At 43.1% G+C, this 22,731-nt stretch overlaps 1 protein-coding gene across 1 annotated transcript; it reads right to left on the reverse strand.

The window, feature by feature from the left end:
- Positions 1-10,855: 10,855 nt before the first annotated feature.
- Positions 10,856-21,748, reverse strand: LOC121554320 (profilin-2). The gene is made up of 4 exons (XM_045211769.1): positions 21,639-21,748; positions 21,258-21,432; positions 11,478-11,673; positions 10,856-10,987 (listed from the first exon to the last, which is right to left on the reverse strand). The coding sequence occupies exons 2-4, from the start codon at positions 21,393-21,395 to the stop codon at positions 10,890-10,892; spliced, it is 432 nt and encodes a 143-aa protein (XP_045067704.1). The 5' UTR covers positions 21,396-21,432; positions 21,639-21,748; the 3' UTR covers positions 10,856-10,889.
- Positions 21,749-22,731: the final 983 nt, after the last annotated feature.

Consider the following 22,731-nt stretch of genomic DNA (forward strand, 5'->3'; position numbering starts at 1 on the left):
TATAGAGTACTGAACTAGTAGGGTAGTGGTAGTGATAATATAGAGTACTGAACTAGTAGGTAGTGGTAGTGATAATATAGAGTACTGAACTAGTAGGGTAGTGGTAGTGATAATATAGAGTACTGAACTAGTAGGGTAGTGGTAGTGATAATATAGAGTACTGAACTAGTAGGGTAGTGATAGTGATAATATAGAGTACTGAACTAGTAGGGTAGTGGTAGTGATAGTATATAGAGTACTGAACTAGTAGGGAAGTGGTAGTGATAATATAGAGTACTGAACTAGTAGGGTGGTAGTGATAATATAGAGTACTGAACTAGTAGGGTAGTGGTAGTGATAATATAGAGTACTGAACTAGTAGGGTAGTGGTAGTGATAATATAGAGTACTGAACTAGTAGGGTAGTGGTAGTGATAATATAGAGTACTGAACTAGTAGGGTAGTGGTAGTGATAATATAGAGTACTGAACTAGTAGGGTAGTGGTAGTGATAATATAGAGTACTGAACTAGTAGGGTAGTGGTAGGATAATATAGAGTACTGAACTAGTAGGGTAGTGGTAGTGATAATAGTAGAGTACTGAACTAGTAGGGTAGTGGTAGTGATAATATATGAGTACTGAACTAGTAGGGCAGTGGTAGTGATAATATAGAGTACTGAACTAGTAGGTAGGGTAGTGGTAGTGATAATATAGAGTACTGAACTAGTAGGCAGTGGTAGTGATAATATAGAGTACTGAACTAGTAGGGTAGTGGTAGTGATAATATAGAGTACTGAACTAGTAGGGAGGGTAGTGATAATATAGAGTACTGAACTAGTAGGGTAGTGGTAGTGATAATATAGAGTACTGAACTAGAGGGTAGTGGTAGTGATAATATAGAGTACTGAACTAGTAGGGTAGTGGTAGTGATAATATAGAGTACTGAACTAGTAGGTAGTGGTAGTGATAATATAGAGTACTGAACTAGTAGGGTAGTGGTAGTGATAATATAGAGTACTGAACTAGTAGGGTAGTGGTAGTGATAATATAGAGTACTGAACTAGTAGGGTAGTGGTAGTGATAATATAGAGTACTGAACTAGTAGGGTAGTGGTAGTGATAATATAGAGTACTGAACTAGTAGGGTAGTGGTAGTGATAATATAGAGTCTACTGAACTAGTAGGGTAGTGGTAGTGATAATATAGAGTACTGAACTAGTAGGGTAGTGGTAGTGATAATATAGAGTACTGAACTAGTAGGGTAGTGGTAGTGATAATATAGAGTACTGAACTAGTAGGGTAGTGGTAGTGATAGATATAGAGTACTGAACTAGTAGGCAGGGTAGTGGTAGTGATAATATAGGAGTACTGAACTAGTAGGGTAGTGGTAGTGATAATATAGAGTACTGAACTAGTAGGGTAGTGGTAGTGATAATATAGAGTACTGAACTAGTAGGGTAGTTCGGTAGTGATAATATAGAGTACTGAACTAGTAGGGTAGTGGTAGTGATAATATAGAGTACTGAACTAGTAGGGTAGTGGTAGTGATAATATAGAGTACTGAACTAGTAGGGTAGTGGTAGTGATAATATAGAGTACTGAACTAGTAGGCGTGTAGTGATAATATAGAGTACTGAACTAGTAGGGTAGTGGTAGTGATAATATAGAGTACTGAACTAGTAGGGTAGTGGTAGTGATAATATAGAGTACTGAACTAGTAGGGTAGTGGTAGTGATAATATAGAGTACTGAACTAGTAGGGTAGTGGTAGTGATAATATAGAGTACTGAACTAGTAGGGAGAGTGGTAGTGATAATATAGAGTACTGAACTAGTAGGCAGGTAGTGATAAGGTAGTGATAATATAGAGTACTGAACTAGTAGGGTAGTGGTAGTGATAATATAGAGTACCTTGAACTAGTAGGGTAGTGGTAGTGATAATATAGAGTACTGAACTAGTAGGGTAGTGGTAGTGATAATATAGAGTACTGAACTAGTAGGGTAGTGGTAGTGATAATATAGAGTACTGAACTAGTAGGGTAGTGGTAGTGATAATATAGAGTACTGAACTAGTAGGGTAGTGGTAGTGATAATATAGAGTACTGAACTAGTAGGGTGAAGTGGTAGTGATAATATAGAGTACTGAACTAGTAGGTAGTGGTAGCTGATAATATAGAGTACTGAACTAGTAGGGGGTAGTGGTAGTGATAATATAGAGTACTGAACTAGTAGGGTAGTGGTAGTGATAATATAGAGTACTGAACTAGTAGGGTAGTGGTAGTGATAATATAGAGTACTGAACTAGTAGGGTAGTAGGTAGTGATAATATAGAGTACTGAACTAGTAGTGGTAGTGGTAGTGATAATATAGAGTACTGAACTAGTAGGGTTAGTGGTAGTGATAATATAGAGTACTGAACTAGTAGGGTAGTGGTAGTGATAATATAGAGTACTGAACTAGTAGGGTAGTGGTAGTGATAATATAGAGTACTGAACTAGTAGGGTAGTGGTAGTGATAATATAGAGTACTGAACTAGTAGGGTAGAGGTGGTAGTGATAATATAGAGTACTGAACTAGTAGGGTAGTGGTAGTGATAATATAAAATACTGAACTAGTAGGGTAGGGTAGTGATAATATAGAGTACTGAACTAGTAGGGTAGTGGTAGTGATAATATAGAGTACTGAACTAGTAGGGTACAGTGGTAGTGATAATATAGAGTACTGAACTAGTAGGGAATACGGCAGTGATAATATAGGAGTACTGAACTAGTAGGGTAGTGGTAGTGATAATATAGAGTACTGAACTAGTAGGGTAGTGGTAGTGATAATATAGAGTACTGAACTAGTAGGTAGTGGTAGTGATAATATAGAGTACTGAACTAGTAGGGTAGTGGTAATATAGAGTACTGAACTAGTAGGGAAAGATAGTGGTAGTGATAATATAGAGTACTGAACTAGTAGGGTAGTGGTAGTGATAATATAGAGTACTGAACTAGTAGGGTAGTGGTAGTGATAATATAGAGTACTGAACTAGTAGGGTAGTGGTAGTGATAATATAGAGTACTGAACTAGTAGGGTAGTGGTAGTGATAATATAGAGTACTGAACTAGTAGGGTAGTGGTGAGTGATAATATAGAGTACTGAACTAGTAGGGTAGTGGTAGTGATAATATAGAGTACTGAACTAGTAGGGAGTGGTAGTGGTAATATAGAGTACTGAACTAGTAGGGTAGTGGTAGTGATAATATAGAGTACTGAACTAGTAGGGTAGTGGTAGTGATAATATAGAGTACTGAACTAGTAGGGTAGTGGTAGTGATAATATAGAGTACTGAACTAGTAGGGTAGTGGTAGTGATAATATAGAGTACTGAACTAGTAGGGTAGTGGTAGTGATAATATAGAGTACTGAACTAGTAGGGTAGTGGTAGTGATAATATAGAGTACTGAACTAGTAGGGTAGTGGTAGTGATAATATAGAGTACTGAACTAGTAGGGTAGGCTGGTAGTGATAATATAGAGTACTGAGAACTAGTAGGGTAGTGGTAGTGATAATATAGAGTACTGAACTAGTAGGTAGTGGTAGTGATAATATAGAGTACTGAACTAGTAGGGTAGTGGTAGTGATAATATAGAGTACTGAACTAGTAGGGTAGTGGTAGTGTAATATAGAGTACTGAACTAGTAGGGTAGTGGTAGTGATAATATAGAGTACTGAACTAGTAGGGTAGTGGTAGTGATAATATAGAGTACTGAACTAGAGGGTAGTGGTAGTGATAATATAGAGTACTGAACTAGTAGGGTAGTGGTAGTGATAATATAGAGTACTGAAACTAGTAGGGTAGTGGTAGTGATAATATAGAGTACTGAACTAGTAGGGTAGTGGTAGTGATAATATAGAGTACTGAACTAGTAGGGTAGTGGTAGTGATAATATAGAGTACTGAACTAGTAGGAGGTAGTGGTAGTGATAATATAGAGTACTGAACTAGTAGGGTAGTGGTAGTGATAATATAGAGTACTGAACTAGTAGGGTAGTGGTAGTGATAATATAGAGTACTGAACTAGTAGGGAGTGGTAGTGATAATATAGAGTACTGAACTAGTAGGGTAGTGGTAGTGATAATATAGAGTACTGAACTAGTAGGGTAGTGGTAGTGATAATATAGAGTACTGAACTAGTAGGGGTAGTGATAATATAGAGTACTAGAACTAGTAGGGTAGTGGTAGTGATAATATAGAGTACTGAACTAGTAGGGTAGTGGTAGTGATAATATAGAGTACTGAACTAGTAGAGTGGTAGTGATAATATAGAGTACTGAACTAGTAGGGTAGTGGTAGTGATAATGATAGAGTACTGAACTAGTAGGGTAGTGGTAGTGATAATATAGAGTACTGAACTAGTAGGGTAGTGGTAGTGATAATATAGAGTACTGAACTAGTAGGGTAGTGGTAGTGATAATATAGAGTACTGAACTAGTAGGGTAGGTAGTGATAATATAGAGTACTGAACTAGTAGGGTAGTGGTAGTGATAATATAGAGTACTGAACTAGTAGGGTAGTGGTAGTGATGGATATAGAGTACTGAACTAGTAGGGTAGTGGTAGTGATAATATAGAGTACTGAACTAGTAGGGTAGTGGTAGTGATAATATAGAGTACTGAACTAGTAGGGTAGTGGTAGTGATAATATAGAGTACTGAACTAGTAGGGTAGTGGTAGTGATAATATAGAGTACTGAACTAGTAGGGTAGTGGTAGTGATAATATAGAGTACTGAACTAGTAGGGTAGTGGTAGTGATAATATAGAGTACTGAACTAGTAGGGTAGTGGTAGTGATAATATAGAGTACTGAACTAGTAGGGTAGTGGTAGTGATAATATAGAGTACTGAACTAGTAGGGTAGTGGTAGTGATAATATAGAGTACTGAACTAGTAGGGTATGGTAGTGATAATATAGAGTTACTGAACTAGTAGGGTAGTGGTAGTGATAATATAGAGTACTGAACTAGTAGGGTAGTGGTAGTGATAATATAGAGTACTGAACTAGTAGGGGTGGTGGTGATAATATAGAGTACTGAACTAGTAGGGTAGTGATAGTGATAATATAGAGTACTGAACTAGTAGGGTAGTGGTAGTGATAATACTAGAGTACTGAACTAGTAGGGTAGTGGTAGTGATAATATAGAGTACTGAACTAGTAGGGTAGTGGTAGTGATAATATAGAGTACTGAACTAGTAGGGTAGTGGTAGTGATAATATAGAGAGTACTGAACTAGTAGGGTAGTGGTAGTGATAATATAGAGTACTGAACTAGTAGGGTAGTGGTAGTGATAATATAGAGTACTGAACTAGTAGGGTAGTGTAGTGATAATATAGAGTACTGAACTAGTAGGGTAGTGGTAGTGATAATATAGAGTACTGAACTAGTAGGGTAGTGGTAGTGATAATATAGAGGTACTGAACTAGTAGGGTAGTGGTAGTGATAATATAGAGTACTGAACTAGTAGGGTAGTGGTAGTGATAATATAGAGTACTGAACTAGTAGGGTAGTGGTAGTGATAATATAGAGTACTGAACTAGTAGAGGGTAGTGGTAATATAGAGTACTGAACTAGTAGGGGTAGTGGTAGTGATAATATAGAGTACTGAACTAGTAGGGTAGTGGTAGTGGATAATATAGAGTACTGAACTAGTAGGGTAGTGGTAGTGATAATATAGAGTACTGAACTAGTAGGGTAGTGGTAGTGATAATATAGAGATACTGAACTAGTAGGGTAGTGGTAGTGATATATATAGAGTACTGAACTAGTAGGGTAGTGGTGATAATATAGAGTACTGAAACTAGTAGGGTAGTGGTAGTGATAATATAGAGTACTGAACTAGTAGGGTAGTGGTAGTGATAATATAGAGTACTGAACTAGTAGGGTAGTGGTAGAGTGATAATATAGAGTACTGAACTAGTAGGGTAGTGGTAGTGATAATATAGAGTACTGAACTAGTAGGGTAGTGGTAGTGATAATATAGAGTACTGAACTAGTAGGGTAGTGGTAGTGATAATATAGAGTACTGAACTAGTAGGGTAGTGGTAGTGATAATATAGAGTACTAAACTAGTAGGGTAGTGGAGTGATAATATAGAGTACTGAACTAGTAGGGTAGTGGTAGTGATAATATAGAGTACTGAACTAGTAGGTAGTGGTAGTGATAATATAGAGTACTGAACTAGTAGGGTAGTGGTGTAATATAGGAGTACTGAACTAGTAGGGTAGTGGTAGTGATAATATAGAGTACTGAACTAGTAGGGTAGTGGTAGTGATAATATAGAGTACTGAACTAGTAGGGTAGTGGTGTAATATAGAGTACTGAACTAGTAGGGTAGTGGTAGTGATAATATAGAGTACTGAACTAGTAGGGGTAGTGGTGAGATAATATAGAGTACTGAACTAGTAGGGTAGTGGTAGTGATAATATAGAGTACTGGAACTAGTAGGGTAGTGGTAGTGATAATATAGAGTACTGAACTAGTAGGGTAGTGGTAGTGATAATATAGAGTACTGAACTAGTAGGTAGTGCGTAGTAGATAATATAGAGTACTGAACTAGTAGGGTAGTGGTAGTGATAATATAGAGTACTGAACTAGTAGGGTAGTGGTAGTGATAATATAGAGTACTGAACTAGTAGGGTAGTGGTAGTGATAATATAGAGTACTGAACTAGTAGGGTAGTGGTAGTGATAATATAGAGTACTGAACTAGTAGGGTAGTGGTAGTGATAATATAGAGTACTGAACTAGTAGGGAGTGGTAGTGATAATATAGAGTACTGAACTAGTAGGTAGTGGTAGTGATAATATAGAGTACTGAACTAGTAGGGTAGTGGTAGTGATAATATAGAGTACTGAACTAGTAGGTGTAGTGGTAGTGATAATATAGAGTACTGAACTAGTAGGGTAGTGGTAGTGATAATATAGAGTACTGAACTAGTAGGGTAGTGGTAGTGATAATATAGAGTACTGAACTAGTAGGGTAGTGATAGTGATAATATAGAGTACTGAACTAGTAGGGTAGTGGTAGTGATAATATAGAGTACTGAACTAGTAGGGTAGTGGTAGTGATAATATAGAGTACTGAACTAGTAGGGTAGTGGTAGTGATAATATAGAGTACTGAACTAGTAGGGTAGTGGTAGTGATAATATAGAGTACTGAACTAGTAGGGTAGTGGTAGTGATAATATAGAGTACTGAACTAGTAGGGTAGTGGTAGTGATAATATAGAGTACTGAACTAGTAGGGTAGTGGTAGTGATAATATAGAGTACTGAACTAGTAGGGTAGTGGTAGTGATAATATAGAGTACTGAACTAGTAGGGTAGTGGTAGTGATAATATAGAGTACTGAACTAGTAGGGTAGTGGTAGTGATAATATAGAGTACTGAACTAGTAGGGTAGTGGTGAGTGATAATATAGAGTACTGAACTAGTAGGGTAGTGGTAGTGATAATATAGAGTACTGAACTAGTAGGGTAGTGGTAGTGATAATATAGAGTACTGAACTAGTAGGGTAGTGGATAGGAATATAGAGTACTGAACTAGTAGGGTAGTGGTAGTGATAATATAGAGTACTGAACTAGTAGGGTAGTGGTAGTGATAATATAGAGTACTGAACTAGTAGGGTAGTGGTAGTGATAATATAGAGTACTGAACTAGTAGGGTAGTGGTAGTGATAATATAGAGTACTGAACTAGTAGGGTAGTGATAATATAGAGTACTGAACTAGTAGGGTAGTGGTAGTGATAATATAGAGTACTGAACTAGTAGGGTAGTGGTAGTGATAATATAGAGTACTGAACTAGTAGGGTAGTGGTAGTGATAATATAGAGTACTGAACTAGTAGGGTAGTGGTAGTGATAATATAGAGTACTGAACTAGTAGGGTAGTGGTAGGATAATATAGAGTACTGAACTAGTAGGGTAGTGGTAGTGATAATATAGAGTACTGAACTAGTAGGGTAGTGGTAGTGATAATATAGAGTACTGAACTAGTAGGGTAGTGGTAGTGATAATATAGAGTACTGAACTAGTAGGGTAGTGGTAGTGATAATATAGAGTACTGAACTAGTAGGGTAGTGGTGATAATATAGAGTACTGAACTAGTAGGGTAGTGGTAGTGATAATATAGAGTACTGAACTAGTAGGGTAGTGGTAGTGATAATATAGAGTACTGAACTAGTAGGGTAGTGGTAAAATGCTGGTGGGTGATAATATAGAGTACTGAACTAGTAGGGTAGTGGTAGTGATAATATAGAGTACTGAACTAGTAGGGTAGTGGTAGTGATAATATAGAGTACTGAACTAGTAGGGTAGTGGTAGTGATAATATAGAGTACTGAACTAGTAGGGTAGTGGTAGTGATAATATAGAGTACTGAACTAGTAGGGTAGTGGTAGTGATAATATAGAGTACTGAACTAGTAGGGTAGTGGTAGTGATAATATAGAGTACTGAACTAGTAGGGTAGTGGTAGTGATAATATAGGAGTACTGAACTAGTAGGGTAGTGGTAGTGATAATATAGAGTACTGAACTAGTAGGGTAGTGGTAGTGATAATATAGAGTACTGAACTAGTAGGGTAGTGGTAGTGATAATATAGAGTACTGAACTAGTAGGGTAGTGGTAGTGATAATATAGAGTACTGAACTAGTAGGGTAGTGGTAATATAGAGTACTGAACTAGTAGGGTAGTGGTAGTGGTAATATAGAGTACTGAACTAGTAGGGTAGTGGTAGTGGTTAATATAGAGTACTGAACTAGTAGGGTAGTGGTAGTGATAATATAGAGTACTGAACTAGTAGGGTAGTGGTAGTGATAATATAGAGTACTGAACTAGTAGGGTAGTGGTAGTGATAATATAGAGTACTGAACTAGTAGGGTAGTGGTAGTGATAATATAGAGTACTGAACTAGTAGGGTAGTGGTAATATAGAGTACTGAACTAGTAGGGTAGTGGTAGTGATAATATAGAGTACTGAACTAGTAGGGTAGTGGTAGTGATAATATAGAGTACTGAACTAGTAGGGTAGTGGTAATATAGAGTACTGAACTAGTAGGGTAGTGGTAGTGATAATATAGAGTACTGAACTAGTAGGGTAGTGGTAGTGGTAATATAGAGTACTGAACTAGTAGGGTAGTGGTAGTGATAATATAGAGTACTGAACTAGTAGGGTAGTGGTAGTGATAATATAGAGTACTGAACTAGTAGGGTAGTGGTAGTGATAATATAGAGTACTGAACTAGTAGGGTAGTGGTAGTGATAATATAGAGTACTGAACTAGTAGGGTAGTGGTAGTGATAATATAGAGTACTGAACTAGTAGGGTAGTGGTAGTGATAATATAGAGTACTGAACTAGTAGGGTAGTGGTAGTGGTAATATAGAGTACTGAACTAGTAGGGTAGTGGTAATGTAGTGCATTGAATTAGTCAGGGAGTGATAATGTAGTTTATTCAACAGTGCAGTAGGCTTACTTGTTGGCAACGGTTTAGATTGAATCCAGGCCTTAAAGCTAATGTAGTTATAGACAATGGATTTTCCAATAACGACACTGAGTGGACAAAACATTAGGAACACCTGCTCTTCCATGACAGACTGACCAGGTGAATCCTATCATCCCTTATTGATGTCACTTGTGAAATCCACTTCAGTGTAGGTGAAGGGGAGGAGACAGGTTAAAGAAGGATTTTTAAGCCTTGAGACAAGATTTAAGTGCCTTTGAACGGGGTATGGTAGTAGGTGCCAGGCACAACAGTTTGTGTCAAGAACTGCAACGCTGCTGGGTTTTTCACGCTCAACAGTTTCCCGTGTGTATAAAACATATTAGGAAAGTGTTAATGTTTGCACACTCAGCGTATATATTAATTTATTTATTCAATCCCCCCATGTTTGACTTTCCCTATCTCACCAGGGTGGTCTATAGGTTCAAGTTTCAGCTAAATGTGAAATGTGAGCCACTCTGGGCTCGCAGCAGAAGGCCAGCGACCCCAAACACACACACCATACCCTTTCACTGTACCACACACGTGGTGTGCAAAAGGCCAGTGTCCCGCCACACACATACCCTTTCACTGTACCCCTCCCCTTTACCGGCTACAGAACTATATTTAACCCTCCTACCCTACCCTCCCCTGTGACAACAGTTTGGGGAAGGCCCTTTCCTGTTTCAGCATGACAATGCCACCGTGCACAAAGCGAGGTCCATACAGAAATGGTTTGTCGAGATCGGTGTGGAAGAACTTGACTGGCCTGCACAGAGCCCTGACCTCAACCCCATCGAACACCTTTGGGATGAATTGGAACGCTGACTGCGAGCCAGGCCTAATCGCCCAACATCAGTGCCCGACCTCACTAATGCTCTCGTGGCTGAATGGAATCAAGTCCCTGCAGCAATGTTCCAACATCTAGTGGAAAGCCTTCCCAGAAGAGTGGAGGCTGTTATAGCAGCAAAGGGGGACCAACTCCACACACACAGACACACACACTCGTCTTTCAGACATTCTCCTCTAGACACTCTCAAAAACACACACACACACTTTTCTTAGAATAAATCTTTATTTTATTATTAGCCACTATGATATAGTTTCACAGGTTTGTTCATTTGCATATCATCATCTAAAACAACAAGGCACGGAGTGAAGTTTGCCCTAGGTAACGATCTAGGATCAGCTTCCCTTTCCTCCTAATCTTAATCATTAGTGGGGGGGAAATGGGTTAGGGTTAGAATATAATATATATATATATATATATATATATATATATATAATATAACCCTAACCCTAATCATTAGTGGGGGGGAAATGCAAAACGGACCTAAGATCAGTGTCTAGAGGCAACTTCACCAGGGGGGAGTTCAGGGGTCAGGGGATAAAGGTCAGGGGTTAGAAGCCACTCTTCCTCAGGTACTGCATCATGTCTGAGGCCTTTATGTTGATCTTTCCTCCAGGAATGTCCTTCATCCCTTTAACAATGATCAGAGCTGAGAGACAGAGAGACAGAGAGAGAGAGAGAGAGAGAGAGAGAGAGAGAGAGCGAGAGAGCGAGAGAGCGAGAGAGCGAGAGAGCGAGAGAGCGAGAGACAGAGAGAGACAGAGAGAGACAGAGAGAGACAGAGAGAGAGACAGAGAGAGAGACAGAGAGAGAGACAGAGAGAGAGACAGAGAGAGAGACAGAGAGAGACAGAGAGAGACAGAGAGAGACAGAGAGAGAGACAGAGAGAGAGAGAGACAGAGACAGAGACAGAGACAGAGAGAGACAGAGAGAGAGAGAGAGAGAGAGAGAGAGAGAGAGAGAGAGAGAGAGAGAGAGAGAGAGAGAGAGAGAGAGACAGAGAGAGAGAGAGAGATAGAGAGAGAGACAGAGAGAGAGAGAGAGTCTCCTTTAGAACACAGTAAAGCCAGCAGTATTCTCATATAGAATCCTATACAGGACAACGGGACATTCTGCAAAGAGAACTGTGTGGTACGTACTCTGGCCACTCTTAGCGATGGTGATGCTGTAGGAGTTGGTATCAGTAGCGGTGGGTCTCATCTTAACATCTAAAGTGTGGTCGCCATCAGTATGGAGATTATCTCTAAGGACAGTACACTTGTTCCCACTGAGATGAAGACCACTGGCGAACAGAGGAGAACGATCCAATGACATCATGGCCTTGATCTCTGCAGCCTGGGGGGAAGAGAGAGAGAGAGAGAGAGAGAGAGAGAGAGAGAGAGAGAGAGAGAGAGAGAGAGAGAGAGAGAGAGAGAGAGAGAGAGAGAGAGAGAGAGAGAGAGAGAGAGAGAGAGAGAGAGAGAGAGAGAGAGAGAGACACACAGAGAGAGAGACACACAGAGAGAGAGAGACACACAGAGCGAGAGAGACACACAGAGAGAGAGAGACACACAGAGAGAGAGAGACACACAGAGAGAGAGAGACACAGAGAGAGAGAGACACACACAGAGAGAGAGAGAGAGAGACACAGAGAGAGAGAGACACACACAGAGAGAGACACACAGAGAGAGACACAGAGAGAGAGACACAGAGAGAGAGACACAGAGAGAGAGACACAGAGAGACAGATGTTAGAGGTACCACACCAGCTCCATCTAGTGGCAGAACATTACATAGTAAAGAAATGACTGCAGTGTTTCCCAGAACACCTTGGTGTTGTCGTAGCACTACACAGCTGATTCCACTAATAAACTCATCATCAAGCTTTGATCATTTGAATTAGCTGTGTAGTTCTAGGGGCAAAAAATGTGCACCCCTTTGGGTCGTGAGGAACGAGTTTGAGAAACTCTGGCAACAACCACATGAATCAGATAGATCCTGTACTCCCTGTTCATCCATGACTGCGTGGCCAAGCACGCCTCCAACTCAATCATTAAGTTTGCAGACGACACAACAGTAGTAGGCTTGATTACCAACAATGACGAGACCGTCTACAGGGAGGAGGTGAGGGCTCTGGGAGTGTGGTGCCAGGAAAATAACCTCTCACTCAACATCAACTAAACAAAGGAGATGATCGTGGACTTCAGGAAACAGCAGAGGGTGCACCCCCCTATCCACATCGACGGGACCGCAGTGGAGAAGGTGGAAAGCTTCAAGTTCCTTGGCGTACACATCACCGACAAACTGAAATGGTCCACCCACACAGTGTGGTGAAGAAGGCGCAACAGCACCACTTCAACCTCAGGTGGCTGAAGAAATTTGGTTTGGCACTTAAAACCCTCACAAACTTATACAGATGCACCATTGAGAGCATCCTGTTGGGCTGCATCACCGCCTGGTATGGCAACTGCACCGCCAGCAACCGCAGGGCTCTCCAGAGGGTGGTGTGGTCTGCCCAAAACATCATCGGGGACAAACTACCAGCCCTCCAGGACACCTACAGCACCCGATGTCACAGGAAGGCCAAAAAGATCATCAAGGACATCAACCACCCGAGCCACGGCCTGTTCACCCCGCTATCATCCAGAAGGCGAGGTCAGTACAGGTGCATCAAAGCTGGGACCGAGAGAATGAAAAACAGCTTCTATCTCAAGGCCATCAGACTGTTAAATAGCCATCACTAGCACATTAGAGGCTGCTGCTGCCTATTGAAATCACTGGCCACTTTAAGAAATGGAACACTAGTCACTTTAATAATGTTTCCATATCTTGCACTACTCATCTCATATGTATATACTGCATTCTATTCTATTCTACTGTATCTTAGTCCATGCCGCTCTGTCATTGCTCGTACATATATGTATATATTCTTAATTCCATTCCTTACTAGATTTGTGTGTATTGGGTATATGTTGTGAAATTGTTAGATATTACTTGCTAGATATTACTGCACTGTCAGAGCTAGAAGCACAAGCATTTCGCTACACCCGCAATAACATCTGCTAAACACGTGTGACAGATAGAATTTGATTTGATTTGATATATCATATGATCAGCTGTTAAATCAGGTGTTGTAAGGTCTGAGAAGAGGAAGGTCTTGGTGATCAGCTAACAAGTAGAATTAAGGTTGGAGTTAAAACCTACAGGAGGGTATCTACAAAGTACTAGAATATAACTAGTTCAGATGCCCTGATATTGATGAGATAAATGTAACTATTAACATATCAATATCAGGGCATCTGAACTAGTTAAGATAAAGCATATATCAACATTTATAAATTACACACACCGAGAGAGGTACATGCTCAAACCACACCGAGAGAGGTACATGCTCAAACCACACCGAGAGAGGTACATGCTCAAACCACACCGAGAGAGGTACATGCTCAAACAGGTTCCTGCATATTTTTTTTAGTCTCTCTCCCTCTCTCAAATTCCAAACAGTTCTAGTCCAGTCATGCCTACTCCGAGCCTCAAACTTGGACCACACAGAGAGTATAGTGCAGAGAGAGTATAGTGTAGAGAGAGTATAGTGCAGAGAGAGTATAGTGCAGAGAGAGTATAGTGCAGAGAGAGTATAGTGCAGAGAGAGTATAGTGTAGAGAGAGTATAGTGCAGAGAGAGTATAGTGCAGAGAGAGTATAGTGCAGAGAGAGTATAGTGCAGAGAGAGTATAGTGCAGAGAGAGTATAGTGCAGAGAGAGTATAGTGCAGAGAGCTTTAGCTATTGTCCATCTCATATAGTCATCATTCACTATTAAGCCAGTGGGTGAGGGTCCACCACTAAGGGGTTAGGGTCCACCACTAAGGGGTTAGGGTCCACCACTAAGGGGTTAGGGTCCACCACTAAGGGGTTAGGGTCCACCACTAAGGGGTTAGGGTCCACCACTAAGGGGTTAGGGTCCACCACTAAGGGGTTAGGGTCCACCACTAGGGGGTTCGGGTCCACCACTAGGGGGTTAGGGTCCACCACTAAGGGGGTTAGGGTCCACCACTAAGGGGTTAGGGTCCACCACTAGGGGGTTAGGGTCAACCACTAGGGGGTTAGGGTCAACCAATAGGGGGGTTAGGGTCCACCAATAGGGGGTTAGGGTCCACCACTAAGGGGTTAGGGTCCACCACTAAGGGGTTAGGGTCCACCACTAAGGGGTTAGGGTCCACCACTAAGGGGTTAGGGTCCACCACTAGGGGGTTAGGGTCAACCACTAGGGGGTTAGGGTCAACCAATAGGGGGGTTAGGGTCCACCAATAGGGGGGTTAGGGTCCACCACTAAGGGGTTAGGGTCCACCACTAGGGGGTTAGGGTCCACCACTAAGGGGGGTTAGGGTCCACCACTAAGGGGTTAGGGTCCACCACTAGGGGGTTAGGGTCAACCACTAGGGGTTAGGGTCAACCAATAGGGGGTTAGGGTCCACCAATAGGGGGGTTAGGGTCCACCACTAAGGGGTTAGGGTCCACCAATAGGGGGGTTAGGGTCCACCACTAGGGGGTTAGGGTCCACCACTAGGGGGTTAGGGTCCACCACTAGGGGGGTTAGGGTCCACCACTAGGGGGTTAGGGTCCACCACTAGGGGGTTAGGGTCCACCACTAGGGGGGTTAGGGGTCCACCACTAAGGGTGAGGGTCCACCACTAAGGGGGTTAGGGTCCACCACTAAGGGGGTTAGGGTCCACCACTAAGGGGTTAGGGTCCACCACTAAGGGGTTAGGGTCCACCACTAAGGGGTTAGGGTCCACCACTAAGGGGTTAGGGTCCACCACTAAGGGGGTTAGGGTCCACCACTAAGGGGTTAGGGTCCACCACTAAGGGGTTAGGGTCCACCACTAGGGGGTTAGGGTCCACCACTAGGGGGTTAGGGTCCACCACTAAGGGGTTAGGGTCCACCACTAGGGGGTTAGGGTCCACCACTAAGGGGGTTAGGGTCCACCACTAGGGGGTTAGGGTCCACCACTAAGGGGTTAGGGTCCACCACTAGGGGGTTAGGGTCCACCACTAAGGGGGTTAGGGTCCACCACTAAGGGGGTTAGGGTCCACCACTAAGGGGTTAGGGTCCACCACTAAGGGGTTAGGGTCCACCACTAGGGGGTTAGGGTCCACCACTAGGGGGTTAGGGTCCACCACTAGGGGGTTAGGGTCCTACCAGACAAGCTAAATGACTTCTATGATCGCTTCTATGCAAGCAACATGAGAGCACCAGCTGTTCTGGACAACTGTGTGATATCGTTCTCCTAGCCGACGTTAGTAAGACCTTTAAACAGGTTAACATTCACAAGGCCGTGGGGCCAGATGGATTACCAGGACGCGTACTCAGAGCATGCGCTGATCAGCTGGCAAGTGTCTTCACTCTCCCTGACCCAGTCTGTAATACCTACATGTTTCAAGCAGACCACCATAGTCCCTGTGCCCAAGAACACCAAGGTAACCTGTCTAAATGACTATCGCCCTGTAGCACTCACATCTGTAGCCATGAAATGCTTTGAAAGGCTGGTCATGGCTCACAGCAACACCAATTCGCATACCGCCCCAACAGATAACGCAATCTCGATTGCACTCCACACTGCCTTCACCCACCTGGACGAAAGGAGTACCTATGTAAGAATGCTGTTCATTGACTACAGCTCAGCATTCAACACCATAGTACCTTCCAAGCTCCTCACTAAACTAAGGACCCTGGGATTAAACACCTCCCTCTGCAACTGGATCCTGGACTTCCTGATGGGCCGCCACCAGGTGGTAAGGGTAGGTAACAACACATCCGCCACGCTGATCCTCAACACGGGGGCCCCTCAGGGGTGCGTGCTCAGTCCCCTCCTGTACTCCCTGTTCACCCACGACTGTGTGGCCAAGCAAGACTCCAACACCATCATTAAGTTTGCTGACGACACAACGGTGGTAGGCCTGATCACCGACAATGATGAGACAGCCTATAGGGAGGAGGTCAGAGACCTGGCCGTGTGGTGCCAGGACAACAACCTCTCCCTCAACGTGACCAAGACAAAGGAGATGATTGTGGACTACAGGAAACGGAGGGGCGAGCACGCCCCCATCCACAACGATGGGGCTGTAGTGGAGCGGGTCCAGAGCTACTCGTGTCCACGTCACTAATAGGAATGGGCATTTGACCTTTGACTGTTCGAGTATTAATTAGTTCCTATTAATTTGTTTGAGTAATTTTAGAACAAGGGCTGCACTGGAAAACATGTTTATCTAAATGCTTAATTTATCATAACCATTACAGATAACACATCTTAACTGCCTCATATATATATATTATATATTCACCTGGTTATATTATATCACGGAACACAATCTTCCATAAGGCAGTAACCTCAGCAGTGGTGCTTGTAGAAGCCTGTGGCTGTGCAACGACATGGCCTCGTTTACCTCAGCAGTGGTGCTTGTAGAAGCCTGTGGCTGTGCAACGACATGGCCTTGTTTACCTCAGCAGTGGTGCTGGTAGAAGCCTGTGGCTGTGCAACGACATGGCCTCGTTTACCTCAGCAGTGGTGCTGGTAGAAGCCTGTGGCTGTGCAACGACATGGCCTTGTTTACCTCAGCAGTGGTGCTGGTAGAAGCCTGTGGCTGTGCAACGACATGGCCTTGTTTACCTCAGCAGTGGTGCTGGTAGAAGCCTGTGGCTGTGCAACGGCATGGCCTTGTTTACCTCAGCAGTGGTGCTGGTAGAAGCCTGTGGCTGTGCAACGGCCTTGTTTACCTCAGCAGTGGTGCTGGTAGAAGCCTGTGGCTGTGCAACGACATGGCCTCGTTTACCTCAGCAGTGGTGCTGGTAGAAGCCTGTGGCTGTGCAACGGCATGGCCTCGTTTACCTCAGCAGTGGTGCTGGTAGAAGCCTGTGGCTGTGCAACGGCCTTGTTTACCTCAGCAGTGGTGCTGGTAGAAGCCTGTGGCTGTGCAAACGACATGGCCTCGTTTACCTCAGCAGTGGTGCTGGTAGAAGCCTGTGGCTGTGCAACGGCATGGCCTCGTTTACCTCAGCAGTGGTGCTGGTAGAAGCCTGTGGCTGTGCAACGGCATGGCCTCGTTTACCTCAGCAGTGGTGCTGGTAGAAGCCTGTGGCTGTGCAACGGCCTTGTTTACCTCAGCAGTGGTGCTGGTAGAAGCCTGTGGCTGTGCAACGACATGGCCTCGTTTACCTCAGCAGTGGTGCTGGTAGAAGCCTGTGGCTGTGCAACGGCATGGCCTCGTTTACCTCAGCAGTGGTGCTGGTAGAAGCCTGTGGCTGTGCAACGGCATGGCCTCGTTTACCTCAGCAGTGGTGCTGGTAGAAGCCTGTGGCTGTGCAACGGCATGGCCTCGTTTACCTCAGCAGTGGTGCTGGTAGAAGCCTGTGGCTGTGCAACGGCATGGCCTCGTTTACCTCAGCAGTGGTGCTTGTAGAAGTCTGTGGCTGTGCAACGGCATGGCCTCGTTTTGTTAAGATGCTCTTACTTCCCGAGCCTTTATCCAAAACACACCCACTTTATCCAACAACCATGTTATATAGTAGAGCAGAACAGGGGGAAGTGATGCGTCTGGTTATATAGCCATCCCAAGTTATTCTCAAAGAGTGATCATTTGAAACGGGGCTCAATTTGGCAAGTTGAAAGACATTTTTCAAGGTTACACAGGCGAATATATTGATAAAGGTCACCTTGTCCTAGAGAGATTGACACGGTTATCAAAACGTCACGCCAGGGTAAGCCTACATGAAACACAGCCCTTATTTGAAGTGTTTCTAAAATCCCCTTATGGGAAAAATGAATGGTGGAAAAACGATTGGAACCATTTCCTTGTTTGACTGCTAGGTTTTATGGGTATTATGATATTGTGGTACTCTAGAAAACCCTTTCTGTGCAAATGGACATGAAAAGATTACCTCTGTAACCCTAACCCTTCTGTAATCGCAATCTGTCACAAGACAACGGGTTAGACGAGTCTCTCTCCCTCTGCATGCCTACTTGTTGCTCAGTCCTTCATGTGCTCTTGCAGAGAAATAGGCCATGTTTGTTTAGAAACACCACACCCATCAACCGGAGCTTTCCAATCCCCTGAAAATGTCTGCCACACACACAGGCCATTCCAAGAGCAAACACATCTTCATGCTCCTCATGTGACTGGCTGTAGGGCGGTGTGTGTGTGTGTGTGTGTGTGTGTGTGTGTGTGTGTGTGTGTGTGTGGGGGAAGTGACTCAGAAGGTGCACCTCTTCTCACTTCCTATATGTCGAGCTGTGGGGTGTGTGTGTGTGTGTCTCTCTCTATCTCGAGTTGCTGTTTGCAACATGACCAAATAAGGACCTCAAAATCCAACTCTAAAACACGGAACTAACCCCAACACACTTCTGAAATATGTAGTCCCCTGTAGCTCAGTTGGTAGAGCATGGCGCTTGCAACGCCAGGGTTGTGGGTTCGTTTCCCACGGGGGGCCCAGTATGAAAATGTATGCACTCACTTAACTGTAAGTCGCTCTGGAGAAGAGCGTCTGCTAAATGACTAAAATGTAAAATGAATAATTAAAATAATACAGTGGTCACATTTGAACATTTTACCAGAAGTCAGGGGAGTGTCCTGACTAAATATTCTCCAACAGCTACTAGTTGAAAAAGAAACAGATTAGTGACTACTAGTGTACTATCCAATCTGCTATTGACGTGTAGCCTAACCCAGCCTCAGCCAATCACGCCCTAGGGGATGTGATGACCCCTGACCCTAAATCCCCTCGGGGTACAGCTCTAGGACCCTAACCTTAATTAGGGAAATTGACCCAAGATCAGTGGCTGTGTCCAAATACTCATACTTGCATCCTAAATAGTATCCATCCTAAATAGTATGCCAGTTGAGTAAAAAAATATAGGTTAATTATGTGACATTTTGAAAGTCTAGTATACTTTAAAATGCCTGATGTCATACTGACAACAGCTGATCAATAAGATGGACTACTGAAATCAACAAATAGCAGAAAACATCAGGCCTTACAGTCTCAGAATACAAAAATAGAATGTTAGGATGTCCATTTTAGAAAATCTAGAATAGTTTAAATGCCAGGATGTTCTACTCATTTCGGCTCTTCATCTAGTAAAATTCGATGCACACTTTTCCACAATCCATTGGAAGAGGTGGGCTGCGAGTGATAGACCCTAGTTCTCTTCAAGTAGCCAAACAACAAAACGAGGCTACTTAATTGGGAAGAATAGCAAAGCTTCTGTAGTGTTCAAATGTAGTTTTTTTTCTCCTTATAAATGATCAAGAGTATCGCATCCTAGGCGACATCTTTGAAAACAGAAGTATTTTATTTACCCAAAGTGGATTTCTGTTTTCTAACTGAAAAGGGTTTCTTGTTCTCTTGGCCTTCGTTAGAGCTTGTAAACTAAATACTAAATCATCTTTTGATTTCTGAATGTCAGCACCGGGGATGTGGCTGCGTTATTGATGTAATCAGGCCTTTTTATTTTAACATATGGATCGATTTTAGTTTTGTAGGCTTCCTATTGAATTACTTCATTCGTGGATCAAGCCTTAGTAGTCATTCTGATCTCATTAACATCAAAGCGGTGACCCGATCCTGCAGGTTCATGCTCTACAACATTCGCAGAGTACGACCCTGCCTTACACAGAAAGTGGTACGGCACCTCCGTACCTTCAGGCTCTGATCAGACCCTACACCCAAACGAGGGCACTACGTTCATCCACCTCTGGCCTGCTGGCCCCCCTACCTCTGCGGAAGCACAGTTCCCGCTCAGCCCAGTCAAAACTGTTCGCTGCTCTGGCACCCCAATGGTGGAACAAGCTCCCTCACGACGCCAGGACAGCGGAGTCACTCACTCACTCAGCGGAGACACTTGAAACCCTACCTCTTTAAGGAATACCTGGGATAGGATAAAGTCATCCTTCTACCGCCCCCCCCTCCCCCACCATAAAAAAAATAAAAAATAAATAGGGTGGTTGTCCCACTGGCTATAAGGTGAATGCACCAATTTGTAAGTCGCTCTGGATAAGAGCGTCTGCTAAATGACGTAAATGTAAATTCCCAATGATCAGTGCTTTATTTTATTATGTTGCTGTCAAGAGGTTCTGAATTTGCGATGCACCCGACTGTCCACGTTTTTCTGTGCAATAGCCTTTAGATTTGAACATTTGGAAAAGTGTTAGTGCATGCACTAGGCTATTTGATTTAATTTATATACATTACAGCACTTCGGTTTCACTAATAAATATGTTGAAATGGAAACAAATGATCTGTTTCGGTCTTCAGTCCTTTTTAAATAGGATAGATGAGCCCATGACTGAGTTTGGGAAATCCTGGGCTAAAGTATCGGTCGAATGTGATAGTCTGTCTATAACCAGCCTGAGTAGGACTATAACTCAATTTCTATTCTATTCAGGAGATTAGAGAAATTGGAAACGAGTTATTATCAGGCTGGTAATGAGATGCAGGTCTGTTGAATTTAGAAAAATCCACCTGCACTCGGCCACGCCCCACCCACTCAGCCAGTCAGGAGCCAAGGCTTACTGCATACTTTTTACTAAACGGTACGTTCAAATAGTATGCGACGATGATTAAACAGTATGCAGTTATAGTATGCAGTTGAAGTAGTACGCTAGTATGGGTATCCAGACACCGCCACTGTCTAGTGGCAACTTCACCCCAACACTTCTTCCCTCTCCAGCTAAGCTTTTATTTCCACTTCTTGGTTGACAGGTCAACTAAATGTACAACACTCTCGTTATGGCGTAGAGCCACCAGGAAACATCAAACACCCAAGCCGTTCAACCATTAAATCAATCGGTGTCTTCCCTTCAACAGCCGCCTGCAACCGTGTCGCCCACGGAGAGACCTCAGTCTAAATCTGCACACCCCACCCACTCCCGTGTTAACTACTCACAGTCACGCCAGCCAGTTGACCTCCAGGTGTTGCTGCCCAGACCGACTCCTTCCCCGCCTCAGACCCACAGATAGCTGCCTCTTCCACGAAGGGAGGTGTTCCCGCCATCAGGTTGGTTATATAGCCATCCCACGCCATGGTTCTACAGCACTGATTAATATATACACTATAGAGACTGGGGGGGAGGCGAGGAGATGTGGGGGGGAGGAGAAGATAAGAGTTTTAGGCGTCAGTTTTAACAAACAGGAGCCAACATTCTGAACATTCCGAGGCCACTGCATTAAATCACGAGGCTCTGCACCAGAATGTAAAAGTAGTATGTAACACAAGTCATACAGTGATTGAGATTGGAATAAAGGTGTGTGTCGGGTTTAAAGTTACCTGAGCAGCTCGAGTCGTGGGGACAGTGGAGTGAGCACCGAGGAAGAGCAGGGTTCTATATGCCGTCTCCCGCCCACCACTCGGGACTTCCTTGTTCAGTAACCGAGGCGTCGGGCTGCGTTCAGTTCACTCAACGTTCCGTTCCTGATCTACACGTTTTCTCCCAAAACAGTTATTCAACATTCTGTAGACCTGCGCCCTCTAGTCCACTATAATTAGGCAAAATGTAACGATTTCAGCTGGTCATTCAGTACAGCACCATTACCTTTCAATTAAACATTAAACACAGTTTTGTCCTGGTGAAGGTGCCCACAGACCACATGGGGATTCACATAGGAGGCCATAGAGCCCCACCGTGGAGGTGTCATAATACCCAGCGGTCAAACAGGGAAATGGTTCCAATAATTTTTCCACCATTCATTTTTCCCATAGGGGATTTTAGAAACACTTAATATAAGGGCTGTGTTTCGTGTAAGCTTACCCTGGCGTGACGTTTGTTTTTTTACTATCTAAATCTCTCTCAGACAAGGTGTTTTTTATCAATATATTAGGCTCTATTTACCCTCAGATTCGAAAATGGTAATTAGCATCTAAGTAGACATCATGCAAAACTACAAATCCCAGCAAGCTCCTGCACGTCATCTCAAGCTTACACCTTTGCTAACAGGTATTGTGTCAATTTAAACTTGCACAAGACAGTTCACAGAATTGTCCATGTAAAGAAATGTAGGCAATGTATTCATTACTACATTTAGCTAATATTAGATAGTTAATCCAGAGATGTTTACCTTTGCCTTGTTTCGGCAGTCTCATCCAGATCATCATTGTATTTGTAGTTCTTTATGATAACTACATTAGCAGCTAATTAGCATTTACTTTTGGGAGGGTAAATACAGGCGAATATATTGACAAAAGCCACCTTGTCCTAGAGAGATTTACACTGTTATCAAAACGTCACGCCAAGGAAAGCCTACACGAAACACAGCCCATATTTTAAGCGTTACTAAAATCCCCTATGGGAAAAATGAATGATGGAAAAACGATTGGAAACCTATTTCACCGCTAGGTTTTATGGGTATTATGACTCATACTG

This window comes from Coregonus clupeaformis, chromosome 39 (assembly GCF_020615455.1).
Source record: "Coregonus clupeaformis isolate EN_2021a chromosome 39, ASM2061545v1, whole genome shotgun sequence".
Lineage (NCBI taxonomy): Eukaryota > Metazoa > Chordata > Actinopteri > Salmoniformes > Salmonidae > Coregonus > Coregonus clupeaformis.